Source organism: Aspergillus piperis (genome assembly GCF_003184755.1).
Source record: "Aspergillus piperis CBS 112811 unplaced genomic scaffold BO85scaffold_17, whole genome shotgun sequence".
Taxonomy (NCBI): Eukaryota; Fungi; Ascomycota; class Eurotiomycetes; order Eurotiales; family Aspergillaceae; genus Aspergillus; species Aspergillus piperis.
The window spans coordinates 89791-106205 of NW_020291607.1; the positions used below are offsets into that span (position 1 = coordinate 89791).

The 16415-nt window shown below is 50.4% G+C and overlaps 6 protein-coding genes across 6 annotated transcripts; 3 read left to right on the plus strand and 3 right to left on the minus strand.

Annotated features, from left to right (window-relative positions):
- Positions 1-296: 296 nt before the first annotated feature.
- On the minus strand, positions 297-3394 carry BO85DRAFT_85610 (leucine rich repeat domain protein). Its single transcript, XM_025665734.1, has 2 exons — positions 2987-3394; positions 297-2922 (listed from the first exon to the last, which is right to left on the minus strand). Exons 1-2 carry the CDS (start codon positions 3174-3176, stop codon positions 386-388), a joined length of 2727 nt encoding a protein of 908 aa, XP_025512798.1. The 5' UTR covers positions 3177-3394; the 3' UTR covers positions 297-385.
- Positions 3395-3778: 384 nt separating this feature from the next.
- Positions 3779-4588, plus strand: BO85DRAFT_377959 (uncharacterized protein; the record flags this gene model as incomplete). Its single annotated transcript, XM_025656281.1, has 1 exon — positions 3779-4588. One exon carries the CDS (start codon positions 3779-3781, stop codon positions 4586-4588), a length of 810 nt encoding a protein of 269 aa, XP_025512799.1.
- A 251-nt stretch (positions 4589-4839) lies between these two features.
- On the minus strand, positions 4840-6648 carry BO85DRAFT_461585 (lanthionine synthetase C family protein; the record flags this gene model as incomplete). The annotated part of the gene is made up of 4 exons (XM_025661797.1): positions 4840-5660; positions 5722-5768; positions 5805-6360; positions 6453-6648. The coding sequence occupies 4 exons, from the start codon at positions 6646-6648 to the stop codon at positions 4840-4842; spliced, it is 1620 nt and encodes a 539-aa protein (XP_025512800.1).
- A 2825-nt stretch (positions 6649-9473) lies between these two features.
- Positions 9474-11790, plus strand: BO85DRAFT_451753 (chaperonin-containing T-complex subunit CCT7). Its single transcript, XM_025660663.1, has 6 exons — positions 9474-9664; positions 9755-9921; positions 10031-10367; positions 10438-10810; positions 10879-11540; positions 11627-11790. The coding sequence occupies exons 1-6, from the start codon at positions 9619-9621 to the stop codon at positions 11737-11739; spliced, it is 1698 nt and encodes a 565-aa protein (XP_025512801.1). The 5' UTR covers positions 9474-9618; the 3' UTR covers positions 11740-11790.
- Positions 11791-13159: 1369 nt separating this feature from the next.
- BO85DRAFT_85686 (caspase family protein) lies at positions 13160-14669 on the plus strand. The gene is made up of 4 exons (XM_025665735.1): positions 13160-13241; positions 13298-13684; positions 13736-14344; positions 14406-14669. Exons 1-4 carry the CDS (start codon positions 13223-13225, stop codon positions 14429-14431), a joined length of 1041 nt encoding a protein of 346 aa, XP_025512802.1. The 5' UTR covers positions 13160-13222; the 3' UTR covers positions 14432-14669.
- Positions 14670-14720: 51 nt separating this feature from the next.
- Positions 14721-16362, minus strand: BO85DRAFT_451757 (ribosome biogenesis TSR3 family protein). Its single transcript, XM_025660664.1, has 3 exons — positions 15970-16362; positions 15746-15882; positions 14721-15664 (listed from the first exon to the last, which is right to left on the minus strand). Exons 1-3 carry the CDS (start codon positions 16221-16223, stop codon positions 14907-14909), a joined length of 1149 nt encoding a protein of 382 aa, XP_025512803.1. The 5' UTR covers positions 16224-16362; the 3' UTR covers positions 14721-14906.
- Between the last annotated feature and the right edge of the window lie 53 nt (positions 16363-16415).

Here is a 16415-nt window from a genome sequence, read left to right on the forward strand (position 1 = left end):
CTTTTGTTGTCTCTTGCTCGCTATCTTAGTAGAGATACTAGAGGAAAGAGATGTTTGATTGTATGGATTCGCTCTATATGATCTATTGTTAAGAGGGGGTTGTCGGCGAGATGTGTACTTTCTATCGTACTAGCTCGGTGTGCCCTAGTTGTAGGCATGACACTACACCTCCATAATTACATAGTAGACGACAGTTCTGGTCCTTGTAGTAAACCCCATAAAAAATATGAAGAGGATGGTAGTATTAATACTATCTCATCTATCGTTCAAAGCCAGCTGTGGGTGATTATCTACGATGTATATGTCATCGAGTGTAATATATATCGGGTATCATGCTCGCGATCTCTATCAACTAACTAGTGCCACAAACAAAATAAGTACCCCATCAAGGGTACAAATAGCCCTTCTCGAAATAATTCCCATACATGTCTACCATCCCGCTTCGGCCCTTTGGCGCTGGGTTTCGGACAATCTTCACTTCCCCCTTCCAGTGTCCTTCTAAGTAATGAGCAATGGGTGAATGAGGCGCCGATGCCGTCGCCAACGAATTTATGCTCGACGACGGCGAAATGGTTTGAAACGAGGAGACGGAAGGAGAGAAGCGAGAGGACATGGTGCTGACGGTACCACGTCTTCTGCGATCTCTCCTCAGCATTTCCTCATACTCTGCCTTTTTACTACGTCGGAATGCTGCCAATTCGGCGACCAGATCAACGTCTGGTACATCATTCTGCGGCCCCATTTCTCTATCCTTGTCCAAAAATGGGCTGTGCGAGCGCATGTTCCGAGGTGTAGTCGTGGGATCGACTGAATTTGATCGCGAGCGCAAAGGATCTGGATGAAGCCTACCTGGTGAAGAAGCCATGTCGGGCTGTAAGGTGTGAACATCGTCATCTTCTGGAATCAACGTCACCTTCTCGTTCAAGGCTGCCATGGGGAAGTATTTCCCCGAATAAACATCGGGTACTCCGCATTCTTCTTCATCAAAGAAGCTGAAGTCGCCTATTGCTGCTGACCATAGCTTCTCCGAATCGCGATCACCGGTACTTGACTTTGAAGCTCCTACCCTGTAGCTGGCTGGAGTCCATCTAGATAATTTATTGGACCTAACAGAGGGTGTAATCTCAAGCACCAAGCGACGCAGACCAAATAAAGACCTGGCACGTTCTTGTTCAGCTTTGGCTCGAGCTCTTCCAGGTGCGAGTGAATAATCAGAGCCCGCTTGTAGGGTTGCAAGTAATGATTCATTCGAGCAAGCGGTTATGAACCGAATAAGAGCTTGCAAGATAGGCGAGTTCGGCGGTACGTGAGATGGAACGTCGGTCAAAACCAATGTTTCAAGATGAGGGACATGCGAAGGATGCAGGTACGGAAAATAAAACCTTTTGTTATCACGTCGAGGAAGACTTTTCGGCCGCTTAGCAAGCAACTCCTGGATCTTCTGGGCTCGAGAATCTTCGACTGAAAGGGGAGAAGAACATTGCGGGATAGACCCCGCTGCACCCACCGAGATGCTGGAAATGCTAGAGAAAGAGATATCATGGGGCAAGCGATTTGAAGCCCTTGCGGCAGAGGTATTGCTCGGGCCCTCATCATCACTGACTTGATCTGCCCCGATCACCTCGGGAGCGAAGACAGAGCCTCGTCGCAGGTCAGGTAGTGGTTCGTCTTCATAATTGATTGGCTTTCGACCGCGCTCGGCGGGCTGCGAAGGCCAATCCGGAGATTGTGGGACTGGTGAACCAGGGAGCTCGAAAATCGGTGCTTCGTTTGATGCTAGTTCATAAATCTGATGGCTCGTACCCAACTCTGCCATTGTACGCACTTCACTCTCATTCCCAGCAGGGAGCTCTGGTAGCAACATGTCCGCCGTTGAGGTCTCCCTTGACGGCGCATCAACTGTACAGACGGCATGATGAGCTCGAAGATAGGTGAGGTTTCCCTTGGCAACAGTCCCCAGGATGGGAATCAATTTCTCAGCACCAGGAAGCTTGTGGGAATCGTCTTGAGGTGAAGCAAGAGAGCTCTGGTTTCTTCCGATAGACTCTATAGTGTCAACGGTTCCCACATCCAGAGCGTGCAGGCGAGATGAGAACAAAAGACTTGCGGCTCCTTCCACAGAAATAGGATTCTCGGCGATATAGAGGTGTGTTATGCCTGCATGGGACAAATCCTCAACCCAGGAGCGCCCTGTCAATGGTTGTGTTAAAGCTTTCAGGATTTGTTCATCTAAGAGCGGGGTCCTAAGAAACCTCCTGTCAGACAGCAAGGGTCTCGATTGCGGAGAGTGGGCAAGGGATCCCAGTGACGCTAGTGTCGCTCGTTGTAATCTATCCTCAGCACCAGGGGGTAAGAAGGATGCTTGCAATAATGACCGTATGGACATATCAGTAAGCAAATTGTTGCGCAGGTCCAGAAATCGGACTCTGCGTCCGATGGCGTTGGCCAGGAATTCTGCATCATTGTCCTTTAAACCAATACCTCGAAGCTTGAGGACCTGGAGGTTTTCCAACTGTGATAGCGATGACAGGACTGTGCGATCCCGCGCAGGGGTGGTGTAAGACAAATCGAGATAGATCAATTCCGGGAAGCGTAGTAAGGTCTCCGCAATACCGTGTGATGTCGCATTTGGCTCACTATCCGCTAATAGCAGACGGACATTGTAGGTCTGGGCAGCTGTGTCATTTTCTCCAAATGAACTAGATCTTCTCAAGGCGGTCATAGCATTGTGGTCAAAGAATGGTAGCTTTGAGACCATCAACGACTGGAGGCACGGTAGAGCATCCAGGATCTCCTTTAGCCACTCGGGTCGTGGACCACCATAAATCTCCGAGAGAGCAGGCGGCAGATGCAACGTATGGGTGAGCATCCGCACCTTGAGACGGGCATATTTTAGTGTCCTTCTGAACCTTGTGAGAGCAACTAGTGTGTCTTGTCAGCGCCAAACAGTCAAACCAAATAGTCGTGGGATCTTGTTCAGACCTACCATAAACCGCATCGTTATCCGTTCCAAAGTGGGAAGCGGGATCCCCCCACAGAAAGGGCATGAAGATACCATGCCATTTCTGACATACCAAGACCGCTGCGCATAGGTCGCTTGACGGGATGTAGTGTGCTATAACCGACCATGCGTCTCTGGTGGTAGCGGTTTGGTAGGATGGTGGCACAGTATCCATTGTCACAGTTGTACGCGATGGGATTTCTCTCTCCACCCGGGTGATGGGGCCTTTAAGCCTTGTCCTAGATTAGGCTAGCAGGATGCGCAGAAACCGTCTGCAGCACATTTGAGAGAAATGATGGGTTGGGCAATTATCTGGACTGGTTGTCACACGCCGCTACGCAAATGAAACTAAAAGAATAGCGGCCCCCAAAGAGATGCTGCTGACTTGCAGATGGGCGTCGGGCACTGCCACGGTTCACGATGGGGCGAGGGAAGACCCGAAGGATCCATAGAGCCAAAGAAACTCCATACTTTAATCGGCCGTAAATAATAACATCCTACTGTGGAATATGAAATATAGTAGCAGCCACAACCATAGAGGGGAGAATAAGACCTGAAGCAAAGGAGAGAACCGAAGCAACGATAAGAACAGACACTGTTATCGTATGGATACAGTAATTAATTGTACGGCTCTCTTTCTGACGTCATCCCCCGCACGGTCAGCAAACCATCGCCGACAAATAAAACCAACTGATTCACGGCGCTTAAATGATACGTACTGGCCTTCTCTCTCTTCCAAATCTCCTCACCTCAATTTCTTTGCTCCATAGTCCCAAAATGGAGCCATGGCAGCGAAACATTCGCAGGATGCACCAAGTCAGCGAGGTCCTCGACCTCGACCCTCAAAAGTCCGACATGATCGCCGATTTCGTCGCACTCATCCAAGCAATCCGCGAAGGGCTTACGCAAATCGACGATGATTCCTATATTCCCGACTCGCAGATCAATATGCTCTTTTTGACAAAGCTCAAAGAATGTCCTGATTGGAGTGACTGGGCATCTGCCATGCTGCGAGATAGTCGGATGTGCTCCTCCAATCCTGCGGAGCAGGTGACCTTCCAGGAGCTGGCCCAATTGGCCATGGAGCAAGAGAAGATCCGTCAGCCGCGGGGAAGGAGTGCATGGGGTGGTGATCATGGTGCTGCCAAGAGAGGGTTTGCATCGCCATTGGAGGTTCCGGAAGATCCTCGCGCTCTCACTCAGGACGAGATCAACGCATTCGTTGTTAAACAGATGCATAAGGATGAGGCATTCCGTAATCGCAGTGGAAGTGTCCGGGGACATGCTAAGCGGCCCAGTCAGGAGGAAATCAATGACTACGTGGTTGAACAGATGCGTCGCGAACGGGAGCAAACTACAAGGAATCGAAGTTACAGTCAACCGATGCAGGGAGGACCTGTTCAACGACCGGTGCAAATGCGCTGTACCTTCTGTGGTGATAGAAGTCACCAGCTTTCAAACTGCTGGCGGAGATGGAGAGTTGCTGTGGAAGCTCCGAATGGGAACTACTTGCCTAAACGTGTCGAGTACAGGACTGAATTCCCGGGCCAACCACCCATGTATCGCACGGGTTTCACGCTTTTTTAACTCGTGTAAACATGATAGTGATCTTTGATCGTGTTTACAATTTTTTACTCTCGTTTATCAGCGACTGGAGTTGAGCCAAGAGCATGGAGTTTGGAGTCTTTTAGCATCAGGTTCCCCTATGTTGAATATTTGGAGCGACGATTTTTGTTCTTGAGCGACATACATGCAAGATTCCCATACATACTTTGCTGTCATCACAATTTTGCTTTCTTAAGCTCTGCATCAATAGAAAAGCTTCTCATATTCCCTTCTCAAGGCAAAGGTGTAGCCCGGTGATAAGCAAGCGTTGGAATTCCCAATTTCAAGCTCTCGAGATCTTGGAAGGTTGGATCTGACTTCAAAGACGAAGAACTGTCCGGCCACTTCTTCTGCAGAAGCATGCTTCGCAGTCTCATCTGGACAGACACACATGCGTCTGCCCACGCACAGACAGCTCCAGCTAGGCCTTCTGTGAGGGAGAATGGGCGATCAGGTAGTCGATAGATGTTAGACGTTGGCGTGACGGAGCTTTGGTATGGAGGTGTCTCCCGCACATGCAACAACATCGCCAGCGCTCTCGACAGGAAATAGTCACCAGTGAGCCCGGTATCCAATACTGTTGCGTTGGTTGTCTGTGTTCTCCCCATATATCTCTCTCTGGCTGCTTGCATCTCTTCCTTATCATACTCGAAGCTGTCGTGCAGAAGCAACAATGGCCATGCACTGCCGGTAATGCCATGACAGATCCCGCCGCCTTTGGAAAGTAGTCCTTCTTCCCAGACCCGTTCGCTTGCCAGGCGAATTGCTATATCCCATTCTGGCTGCCAGAAGTTAGAGATCAGGGGCTTGTTCCGCCTGGCGCATGCCATAAGGGTCAAAATGCCGGGACTACCATGGCAAATCTGGACGAGAGGTGAGGAGCGCTTGGATGAAGGACCACGATCGGGAAGAGTCGATGGGAGATGGCCGTTATGAGCAATACATATCTTGCAAAGACCGGTGATTGTTTCCGCTATCAGGGGCAGGTAATTACGCGAAGCACCGTCGTTGAGCTCTTCAGGATCGCAGGCAAGGAGGGCTGCGAGTATGCCAGCTACAAAAGCTTGTCAGCGGAGTGTATCATTAGGATTTTCTTAACAGACGTAGTAACATACACATTCCATGTACCCTAGTCAGATATGTTAGATTTGCCGTTTTGTCGCTCAGCATTTGTGACGATGGTGGGGGCATTACTTACGCTCCTAGGCCATACCGATCTTCATGCCAGTGCCACATCAACGGCAAAGCATTTCTCTCCCCATACTCCTCTAGATAGTCTTCTCTGCCTTGAAGCCCACCCTTGATAATAGCATCAATAAGGTCTGGAACAGATTCGAAAATGGAGGTCAGAAGGCCTGTAGCCCTCTCATCATACTTGTGAGCTCTCACGCTCAGTACAACCCACAATACACCCGCTCGACCATACAAAACTTCGTCCGTACCCATCATCCCATCACCGTGTGGTAGCATGTGGGGATTTCCGATGGCCACTTGTACGACATTTCTGAGACATTCGATATCAGCTTCGGACATGGATGCACCGGATTGGGCGGCTGCGAGAATTCGCATCAGAGGTCCCACAAGCACACTGGGGGAGCCAAAAGGTGCTAATCTTCCGGGCAAAAGTGGAATGTCCGGTCCATGTGGAAGGATTTGCTCGCTTGCAAGTCTGCGGAAGTCAAGAGGAAGTCCGACATCTTTGTTGCTGAACGCTTTGACCTGATGGTCCAGTCGGAGGAAAGCAAGAGCAATTCCTGCAGGAGAAGATCCATCAGATTACACTTGCCAAAATTCTGTTATGAAGCATATCACTCAACCACCAACAGCGTGAAAGCTATACGCATACCTGGAAATCCCACGTATATACCCGTGTTGTAGGTTTTGCCCCATTCGCTCTGAGGAGGACAGCCCTCCTGCAATAAAGTTGCACCACGATTCACAGCAACCTGCAGCTCTTTGAGGGCGTTTTCCAGTGTTTCTTGATTTATATCTAGCGGAGTCAAGTTGTTCGGATAATACTGGGGTAGATCTGTGGTTGACATACTATCGCGAGGGCAGGAGAACTACACTGGGGAGGAGCTATGTATAGACAAATAAAGCTAAGTTATGGGATATGGAGCTCAGTAAGGGTATTCAGGACACAATTTGATTGATGATATTCGAACTGATTCGGATGAAGTCTGATCACCTGGACAATAGCTTAAATACGAGGATGTAGTAGAGAGGGGAAGAGCCCAAAGATGTGGGTGACGCTTCTGCATCACCTGACCTGCATGATCTACATTCCTCGAAAAGCAACTCCAGTAATATTTTAAGTCTACTGTAGTATGGCTTCTTCGGTTTAGATCATCCACCATGCCAGTTGTCTTTGAGGCTGTACAAATTCATCTTTGAATCCTGGCAACCGAGAGCCCTGGATGCGCCACAAGCGTCTGCTCCTTTGCCTCGCTTCTTGACGGCCTATCACTTTCTTAGCCATACTATTAACAAACCTAGGCAAGTGAGATGTATATGAGCTATTCTTTTGGGAGACTCTGCTGAATGCAGTATTCGTCAGGGAGTCTTTCTTCCTTGGCTATAATGGGATGCAAGTCCTCCCTGTTTCACCTCGTTCTTGGGTGTACTGTGGACCTGTCAAGAACGCATGAGCTGGCCGTGTAACATTCGCAAACTCTATGTCGCGGTAGATCTGCTTATGATCTACAAGCTATACATTTTGTTGTACCCACTGGGAGGAGTTCTAAACTGTCATTGATATCTCTCGACTTCGTCGAGGACTTAGTGGGCTCTCCTAATCCGAAATTCCCTGACTGACATTGGCCTCAGAAGGGCTCTCATACAATTGATCACCTACAATGAAATCTGTTTCGACTTTAGTCCGCTCTCCCTTTACATCCGTCAATGAAATGACGCATGATTTGCTTTTTGGGGACTCTTCTGAGTTGTCAAAAATACCTCATTTGAGAGGACTTTTCCACGCAGTTCACCAATCAATCGATAAATTGGATATGGTCAGACCTTGGATGTTCAGGTCATACGCTGATCGAATCATAGTCAGGCATTCTAGTCGATAGATAAGCCCTGAAAAGGTCTCTCGGACAAATGCGGGTTGCCTAGCCGAAAGCCTGGTGAGAAAAGAACGCATTAGTTGACTCGGATTAAAGGAGACTAGAGCAGAACAAGGTCAGGAGACAATCAGCTTTACTAGGATGTATTGGTATGGATCAGGGACCTCGAGCTAGAAATAATAGCCAGGACCACGGATGTGGACGATACTCGCGCAGTGATTCTTCAGTGGCATTACTGCCCACAGCATGTTGGAAACTTCTCATGGGGAATCAGAATCCAACAGATACATTTAGATCAATTTCGACTTGCACAGTTTACATCCTATCTGACATGTACGATCAGTATCAAGACATCTGCAACTTGACACCTAGAACAGAGATGCCTCCCTATGTCGCGCAGATGAGCGTTTTACGTCGCATCCATTATCTCGATCTACTAAACAACAAGCATATGGATCTAGTTTTACTGACAAAAAAAAAAAAAAAAAAAAAAAAAAAAACCAGTATTCTGGGCTAAATTGCTCAAATGTTTGTGACTTCCCTTTCAAGTTCTAACTCTAGATACTCCACATTCCCCCCAAACCTGTGCCATATCCACTCCCTCCCCTGTTTAGCGGTCGCAGCTACTGCTGAACATTTTGCGGCGCTTCTCGAGAGACACTGTCTACTGTATATTATTGGCTTGGATAATTGGGTCGATCGGCAGGCTATTCCCAATTTATGGTCTAGACGATCGACTTCAGCTGTGGCCCCTTCAGCTGAGCCAGCCTAGGTAATCTCGGTTATGCATTACTTCTCTGTGCTCGGGACGCGTACAATACGTCTCTACTATCTCTCACACGAACTTGAACTGAAATACACAGCTGGATATCTACGCTATACCTGCTCATATTTGGCTTCTGTTTGTTGGTTAGGGATGATTGAGGGCAATCTGCGCTAAGGGTACACCACCCCTGTAGCCTTTGAACATGGGGTAGGGACACGGCAAAGACCACGTCCATCGCCACCAGATATGATCAGTCTAGTAGTTGCGACACCCTGCATACAGACTGCCCTCAAGATAATTGTATCATGATGTGAGCATTCCGTAAGCGAGCTGGTGAGAGTAATATTAGTTACCAACGCGGTAGACGTAATGCTACTCGAGGTTCTAGGGAGCATATGAGAGAATAATCAATGGCAATCGCGGGTCATCTCTCAAAAGATACTTGTTCACTGTCGTGTGGATCAGTTAGGATCTTAGTAGCGAGCACTACATATGAGATCCCATGCACTGTAGAGTGACAAGTAGTACTACTACTATCACCATCATAGTACTCAGAAGAAGCCCAACCCCGCCACTCTACGGCATATATCTGGGTGGCTACCTGGCAGACATGATGGGATTGAATAACCATAGTAGTACACTAAAGAAAAACTCTATAGTGCTTATAACTCGAGCAAAGAGTGCTATGTCAGTGCCCCGAACTAAATTTCAAAGTATTCTTGTCAAAGTTCCATTCATATTATGCTGGAATCTGGTGGGGTTCAAATGATTAGACAACAGGAACGGTTCAGGGATGTGATGGACGAAGTGGCCTCAGATGGTGAGAAATCAACCTTATACAGCAAAAGAAGATGAATATAAAGCAATTCAAGAATTTGCTAGAAAAAATAACATTCGATATAATCACATTATAGGACTTTCCTAATGTCAAGGTATTGTTTTTGAGGGGGAAAAGCAGCAAATAGGGCTGCGGGGCGCGGCATGATTGGTCACCGCCTCCAGCACTGGAGAGTTTCGATCCCAAAGAAGCTCGGGGAAATTTTGGTCGAGCAGCGATATCGAACCCCCGACCAGCTAGGACACTCAGGGCCACAATCTCATCTTTCTATAGCCCCTTGTCCGTTGGCTCACAGACTTCCCTTTTCTCCGCCGTCCTTCCTTGAAATAATCTCATCAAAATGGCCTTCGCTGGCCAAGCACCCACGATCATCGTGCTCAAGGAGGGTCCGTCAACCCGCCCGCATTTGCATTGGCATCTGTGTGTCATCGCTGAGAGATTTTGCTGACTCCGTTGATTGTTTTCTTTTGCTTCAGGCACCGATACCTCCCAGGGCAAGGGTCAGATCATCTCCAACATCAATGCCTGTGTTGCCGTGCAATCCACGATCAAGAGCACTCTCGGTCCTTATGGAGGGGACTTGTTGATGGTGGACGGCAACGGTAGACAGACCATCACCAACGATGGAGCTACTGTGATGAAGGTGCGTCTAGAAACACACCCTCATATCTTTCCTTCGGAAGTCTCCAGGCAATATTTATTCATATTCTATTTTACCTCATGAGCTTACTTGTCCTTGTCTTCTGTTCTAGCTTCTCGATATCGTTCACCCCGCCGCCCGCATTCTCACGGACATTGCCCGCTCTCAAGATGCTGAGGTGGGCGACGGAACAACGTCGGTTGTCGTCCTCGCCGGTGAAATTTTGAAGGAAGTTCGCGAACTTGTCGAGCAGGGTGTCAGTTCACAGACCATCGTCAAGGGTCTACGGAGGGGAAGTGCGATGGCCGTCAACAAGATTAAGGAGATCGCCGTGGACGTGATCGAGTCTGCGGGAAGTGAGGAAAAGAAGGTTGAGACGCTCCGCCGTCTGGCCGGAACGGCGATGAACAGCAAGCTGATCAAGCGGAACTCGGACTTCTTCACCAAGAGTAAGGGGCTCCCCCCCTATCCATGGGTGCTGTGTTGTTCGTGGGAACAGATGCTGACTAAATATCCTAGTGGTGGTGGATGCCGTGCTTTCGCTCGACCAGGACGACCTTAACGAGAAGCTGATCGGTGTGAAGCGGGTTACTGGTGGTGGTCTCCAGGAATCTCTGTTCGTTAACGGTGTCGCCTTCAAGAAGACCTTCTCGTACGCCGGTTTCGAGCAACAGCCCAAGTACTTCAAGGACCCCAAGATTGTCTGCCTGAACGTCGAGCTGGAGTTGAAGAGTGAGAAGGACAACGCCGAGGTGCGCGTCGAGCATGTGTCGGAGTACCAGGCCATCGTCGATGCCGAGTGGCAGATCATCTACAACAAGCTGGAGGCTATCTACAAGACCGGAGCCAAGGTTGTTCTCAGCAAGCTCCCCATCGGTGATTTGGCTACGCAGTATGTTCTTTCGCAATCTTCTCTGGCAAATTGGTCTACATGCTTACTTCGTTTCTCTTCATCTACAGATACTTTGCGGATCGGGACATCTTCTGTGCTGGTCGCGTTGCGGCCGATGATATGGATCGGGTCTGCCAGGCGACCGGAGCGGCTACCCAGTCGACCTGCAGCGACATCCAGGAACGCCACCTGGGTACCTGCGGTATTTTTGAGGAGCGCCAGATCGGTGGTGAGCGTTACAACCTCTTCTCCGAGTGCCCTAAGGCCAAGACCTGCACCCTTGTGCTGCGTGGTGGAGCGGAGCAGTTCATCGCCGAGGTCGAGCGCAGTCTGCACGACGCCATCATGATTGTCAAGCGTGCTCTCCGCCACACGACCATTGTCGCGGGTGGTGGTGCTACCGAGATGGAACTGTCCAGCTTCATGCACGGCTTTGCGGACCGCAACGTGCCCCACAAGCAGCAGGCGGTCGTCAAGGCGTTCGCCAAGGCCCTGGAGGTGATCCCCCGCCAGCTGTGCGATAACGCAGGTTTCGATGCGACGGACATTTTGAACCGGCTGCGGGTGGAGCACCGCAAGGGCAACGTCTGGGCTGGTGTCGACTTTGATCACGAGGGTGTTCGGGACAACATGGCGGCTTTCGTGTGGGAGCCCAGTCTGGTCAAGGTGAACGCCATTCAGGCGGCAGTGGAGGCTGCATGCTTGATCTTGAGTGTGGACGAGACGATCAGTGAGTACCCCAGTGATATAGTGTCACTCCTAAGCCCTATAGTATCTTTTAGGCTGACCGATGGTGATTTTCTTTTTTTCCTCCAGAGAACGAAGAGTCGGCCCAAGCTCAGGCCCCAACACGAGGCCTGCCGCCGGGTGCTGCCCAGCGGGCGCTTGGAGGAGGTCGCGGACGTGGCATGCCCCGACGTGGACGGTAAATGTCGGAAGACGAAGGATGGATTGGGATAGGTTGGAGGGAGGAAGAGAGGTACCACTAGTACAGTAAAGCAAATTTCGAATCTCCCATAACTATAAAGGGGAAAATTTGAGTTGTTTATAATCAGTACTGCCTACCTACGTATGGAACTATTCATTCTTCGGTGTCGCTGGTTATTGCACAGTCACGTGCAGCAAGCAGGAAACAAGCAGGGATTGTGCATGATGGAAGATCTACTTTGTGTAGAGAATGAACGATTGGGAATTCTCTAGATGAGTGTTCTGGGCCCAAGGGGGTGGATAGGCAAGTCCGTGCTATTTAAGGTGTGGATCGGGAGGGGGAGAAATGGGGAATGAAGGAATTGGCTGGCTGTCTGAGATTGGGCATGTTCGTTTATTCAGAAGCACAGGAGAGACAGACAGGGAAAAAAAGAGAGCAAAAAAAGGGATTCGGGGAGACCGAGGCATGCTTTGTTTTTCTGCGCCGGAGGGACCGAGTGGGTGGAAGGAAGGAAGGACGTGCGTCGTGCAGGGAGACCATTTAACATATTAATTTAATTAGTCGTGCCTTTCCTCGAGGAGTAAAGAATCGCCCATCAGTTTTACTTTTAGTTTTAATTTTCCAGTGATTGGGGTCTTTATTACTTAGTATTACTTAGGATCTATTTACTACCTTTTGTATTGATTCTCTTCTCCCCCTTCTTTCTCCCCGGTCCGGAACCCAATCGGCGCGATCCGCTCCACTGGCTTATGCCGCAAATCTGCCATCGGTTCCCCATCTGACTGACTGACGCCTGCGCCTTTTCTTGTTCCTCCTCCATCCTTCCCTTCCACCTTTTCCCCCCCATCCCTCCGTTCACTCAGCCTCTTATTTGTCTGCTTCCTGCCGGTTTGCATTCCCATCCTCACATCAAACCTTTTTTCTGGTTTCACCTGATCTCTTTCCCTTCCCCTCCCCCCCTCCTCCTCTTCTTTCTTGTCAGACCATGTCCTACTATCCACCTTACTCGGGCCCGCCCGGGTACCCTCCGCAGCAATATTCCTATCCTCCGCAGCAGCAGAGCTATGGCTCCCCGCCCCAATATCAGCAGCCGTGAGATCTCCTTACTTGCTCCCCTCGTGAGATTTTGTTCTCCCATAAACTCTCAGTCCCTCTTCCCGCATTTTCACAAATACGAAACCGCTACTTTTAGACGTCGCGCTGACGTAGCTTTGGCAGACAGATGAATCCTCACCACTCACACCACCACTCGTCCTACGGGGGCGGTGGTTACCCCGGCCAGGCTTATCGCCAACAGCAGCCTCCCAGCAACCCTTACCCCTACAGCCAGCCCTCTCCTCAGCAGTACCAAGGATCGCAACCCCCTCAAAACGGATACAATGTATGTCTTGCATGATGCGTCGCCTGTTCTGCATGTTGGTGGGTATGGGTGGAAGCTGACGTCGCTTCTCTAGGGTGGCTACCCTTCTGCCAGCCAAGGCCCGATGTATGGGGGCCGGCCAGGTATGTCACTGCGATATCTTGTGCAAAGCTTCTATCCCAACTGACGCCTCTTGTAGGTATCGCCGATGCCTACCATAACTCCTACAACCAAGGCAACCACAGCGCCCCTCCGCCGCCGCCCAGCGAACCCGTCAGCTTCGGCCAAGGCGCGCCGCAGGGTTACAACTTCCAGTACTCGCGCTGCACGGGCAAGAGAAAGGCGTTGCTGATCGGTATCAACTACTTTAACCAGAAGGGCCAGCTGCGCGGATGTATCAACGATGTCAAAAACATGTCCACCTACCTAAATCAGAACTTTGGTTACGCTCGCGAAGACATGGTCCTCCTGACGGATGATCAACAAAACCCCATGAGTCAACCCACTAAGGCTAACATTCTTCGGGCTATGCACTGGCTCGTCAAGGATGCCCAGCCGAACGATTCGCTCTTCTTCCACTATTCTGGTATGCCGTCCTCATAACCCCGATTTGCTGGACTGGTTCTGACAATAGCAGGACACGGTGGACAGACGCCTGACCTCGACGGCGACGAAGACGACGGATACGACGAAGTTATCTACCCGGTCGATTTCCGGGCTGCCGGCCACATTGTCGACGATGAGATGCACCGGATCATGGTCAAACCGCTGCAGCCGGGTGTCCGACTGACGGCTATCTTCGACTCCTGTCACTCGGGTTCCGCACTCGACCTGCCCTACATTTACTCGACCCAGGGTATTCTCAAGGAACCCAACTTGGCCAAGGAGGCGGGCCAGGGCCTGCTGGGTGTTGTTTCGGCTTACGCGCGTGGCGACATGAGCGGCATGATGTCGACGGCCGTTGGGTTCTTCAAGAAGGCGACCAAGGGCGACGAGGCGTACGAGCGCACCATCCAGACCAAGACCAGTCCAGCCGACGTTATCATGTGGTCCGGCAGCAAGGACGACCAGACCAGTCAGGACGCCCAGATCGCCGGCCAGGCTACCGGCGCCATGTCCTGGGCCTTTATCAGCGCGCTTCGCAAGAACCCGCAGCAGAGTTACGTCCAGCTGCTGAACAGCATCCGAGACGAGTTGTCCACCAAGTATACGCAGAAGCCGCAGCTGAGCTGCAGCCATCCCTTGGGTAAGCAGTCGCCTGTCGCTTCGTGATTAGGAAGATGGAATTTTCTGACGGAATCATTTAGACGTGAATGTGCTCTATGTTATGTAAATAGTTGCTTTGTAATTTGCGGGGTGCTTGCGGGGGGTAGTCATTTCTCTTCATTCGGAATAGGGCAAAAGGGTTTCAGTCAATCTATTGTTTACTTTCTTACTTCCTCTTCCCCCCTTCTCGCTAAGCATGAGATGGTTATGATCGCCTTGATATGTCTGAGATGCCTCGTTATGCTTTGCATGCATTATATGTGACTGGGACGGGGACAGCAATGAACGGGACGGGGTTGGTTTTCGCTGTTTATATTGAAGAAAAGAGAAAAGAAAGACCGATAAATCAAAGTCAATCGATCAACAAATAACTACTTAATCCATCCATGGTAGTAAATCTCATCACGGTATCATTCATTACATTCATGCCTATTTATTTATATGTACCCATGAGATGCATGCTCATATCATAACTTTTGTAACATCCAAACCCATCCAGTCCCATCCGAACACGATCAAGAATAAGAAAAGGATCCATCCCACTACCACCGCTTCGGCGCATCCACCACCGTCCTGGAAAACGACGCACTAAACGTCTCCTTCTTCTTCTTCTGCGCCGCAATAATTCCCGTCCGATCCGTCACCGGCGTCGCATTGATAATACTATCGAACGCCTCATCCTCACTCCCCTCCGCAGACCCGGACTCAGCATCCGAATCCTCCAACGGCCTCGACTTCGACCCTTCCTCCTCCGGTCTCGCAATCTTCTCCGGCTGCGGCTTATCCGAAGCCGAGGGATTCTGAAACGACTTGGAATTTAGGATCTTGGCTCGAATAGCAGCCATTTGTTCTTCCTCTTCCGAGTCGTCTGATATCGCGAAGGGGTCTTTATCTTCCTCCTCTTCTTCCTCTTCCTCCTCATCGTTGTTATCCTTATCAGAGCCCGAACCCTCCTCATCATCCTCCTCAGAATCCGACTCCGCCCTCCGATTCGTATTCCCCACCGTCCAAATATCGTCTGCGCCGCCCGCGGCCCGACTCTCCTCGTATTCCCGCTCGATCTTGGCGAGCCATTCCTCCTCGGCGCGCTTGATTTCGTCTTCGTCAGCGCAGGCGGCGTACCGCTTGAGTAGTTTTCCGTTGATTTCTAGGAAGGCTTCGCCGTAGCGGAAGGGTTTAAGGACTTGGCGGGCCCAGTCTTCGTGGCCGCAGATGCAGAAACAGGCGGCAAGGGCTTCCACGCAGTTTAGGCGCCAGGGTTTGCCGTAGTTGACTGTGTTGGCGGCGATGAGGTAGGGTACTATTTTTTTTCATTCAAGATCGATGTATTAGTATTATTGTTCGTGATGTTGAATATTGGTTGTGAATTCGGGAGTCTTACAGAGTCGTTCGCATTTTCCTCCGATTCGCGACCAGGGCACTTCCTTCACTCGCACCCAGGAACATTCTACTACTGCGGCGCCGAACTGTTCGAGGAGGTCTTTATCGACCGGGGAGATGATTTTCTTTGCGTTAGGTCTGGATAGTGATGTGATGTGGATGTTAGTTTATTGGGGGGTTTTGTTTGGTGATTGTTGTATAGGGTGGGGATGGGTGACAACGTACGAGACAATTACACCCGGGAATCGCTGGCCGATCTGCAGCTCGCGCATCAGACCAAAGTTCATCAATCTCTTTCCTGAGCAGCGCTTGGGATCACAGTGACCCAGATCCCAACAGGCGGCTTTGAATGGAGGTCTGGAGGGGCGGTCGGCATCATCGGCGTCAGGGTCGGCGGGATCGCGGCGGGGAGGACGGGGACCCTTGGAGGAGAATTTCTTGCCTCCTCGAGCGAAGTTGTCTTTTTTATGGCGGACCATGGTGGATGTGTGTTGTTGTTGTTATTTTGTGTTGTGCGTGACAGTGGGAGGTGATTGAAGAATTGCGGAAAATTATTGAAGAAGGGGAAAGTTGAAAGATGACGGCGGGCGCCACACGTGGAGTGAGTGGGAAAACGAACTAGTAAAGCCAGCGGGCAGCCAGCCAGCGGGAGTGAGTCGGGCAAGTAAACC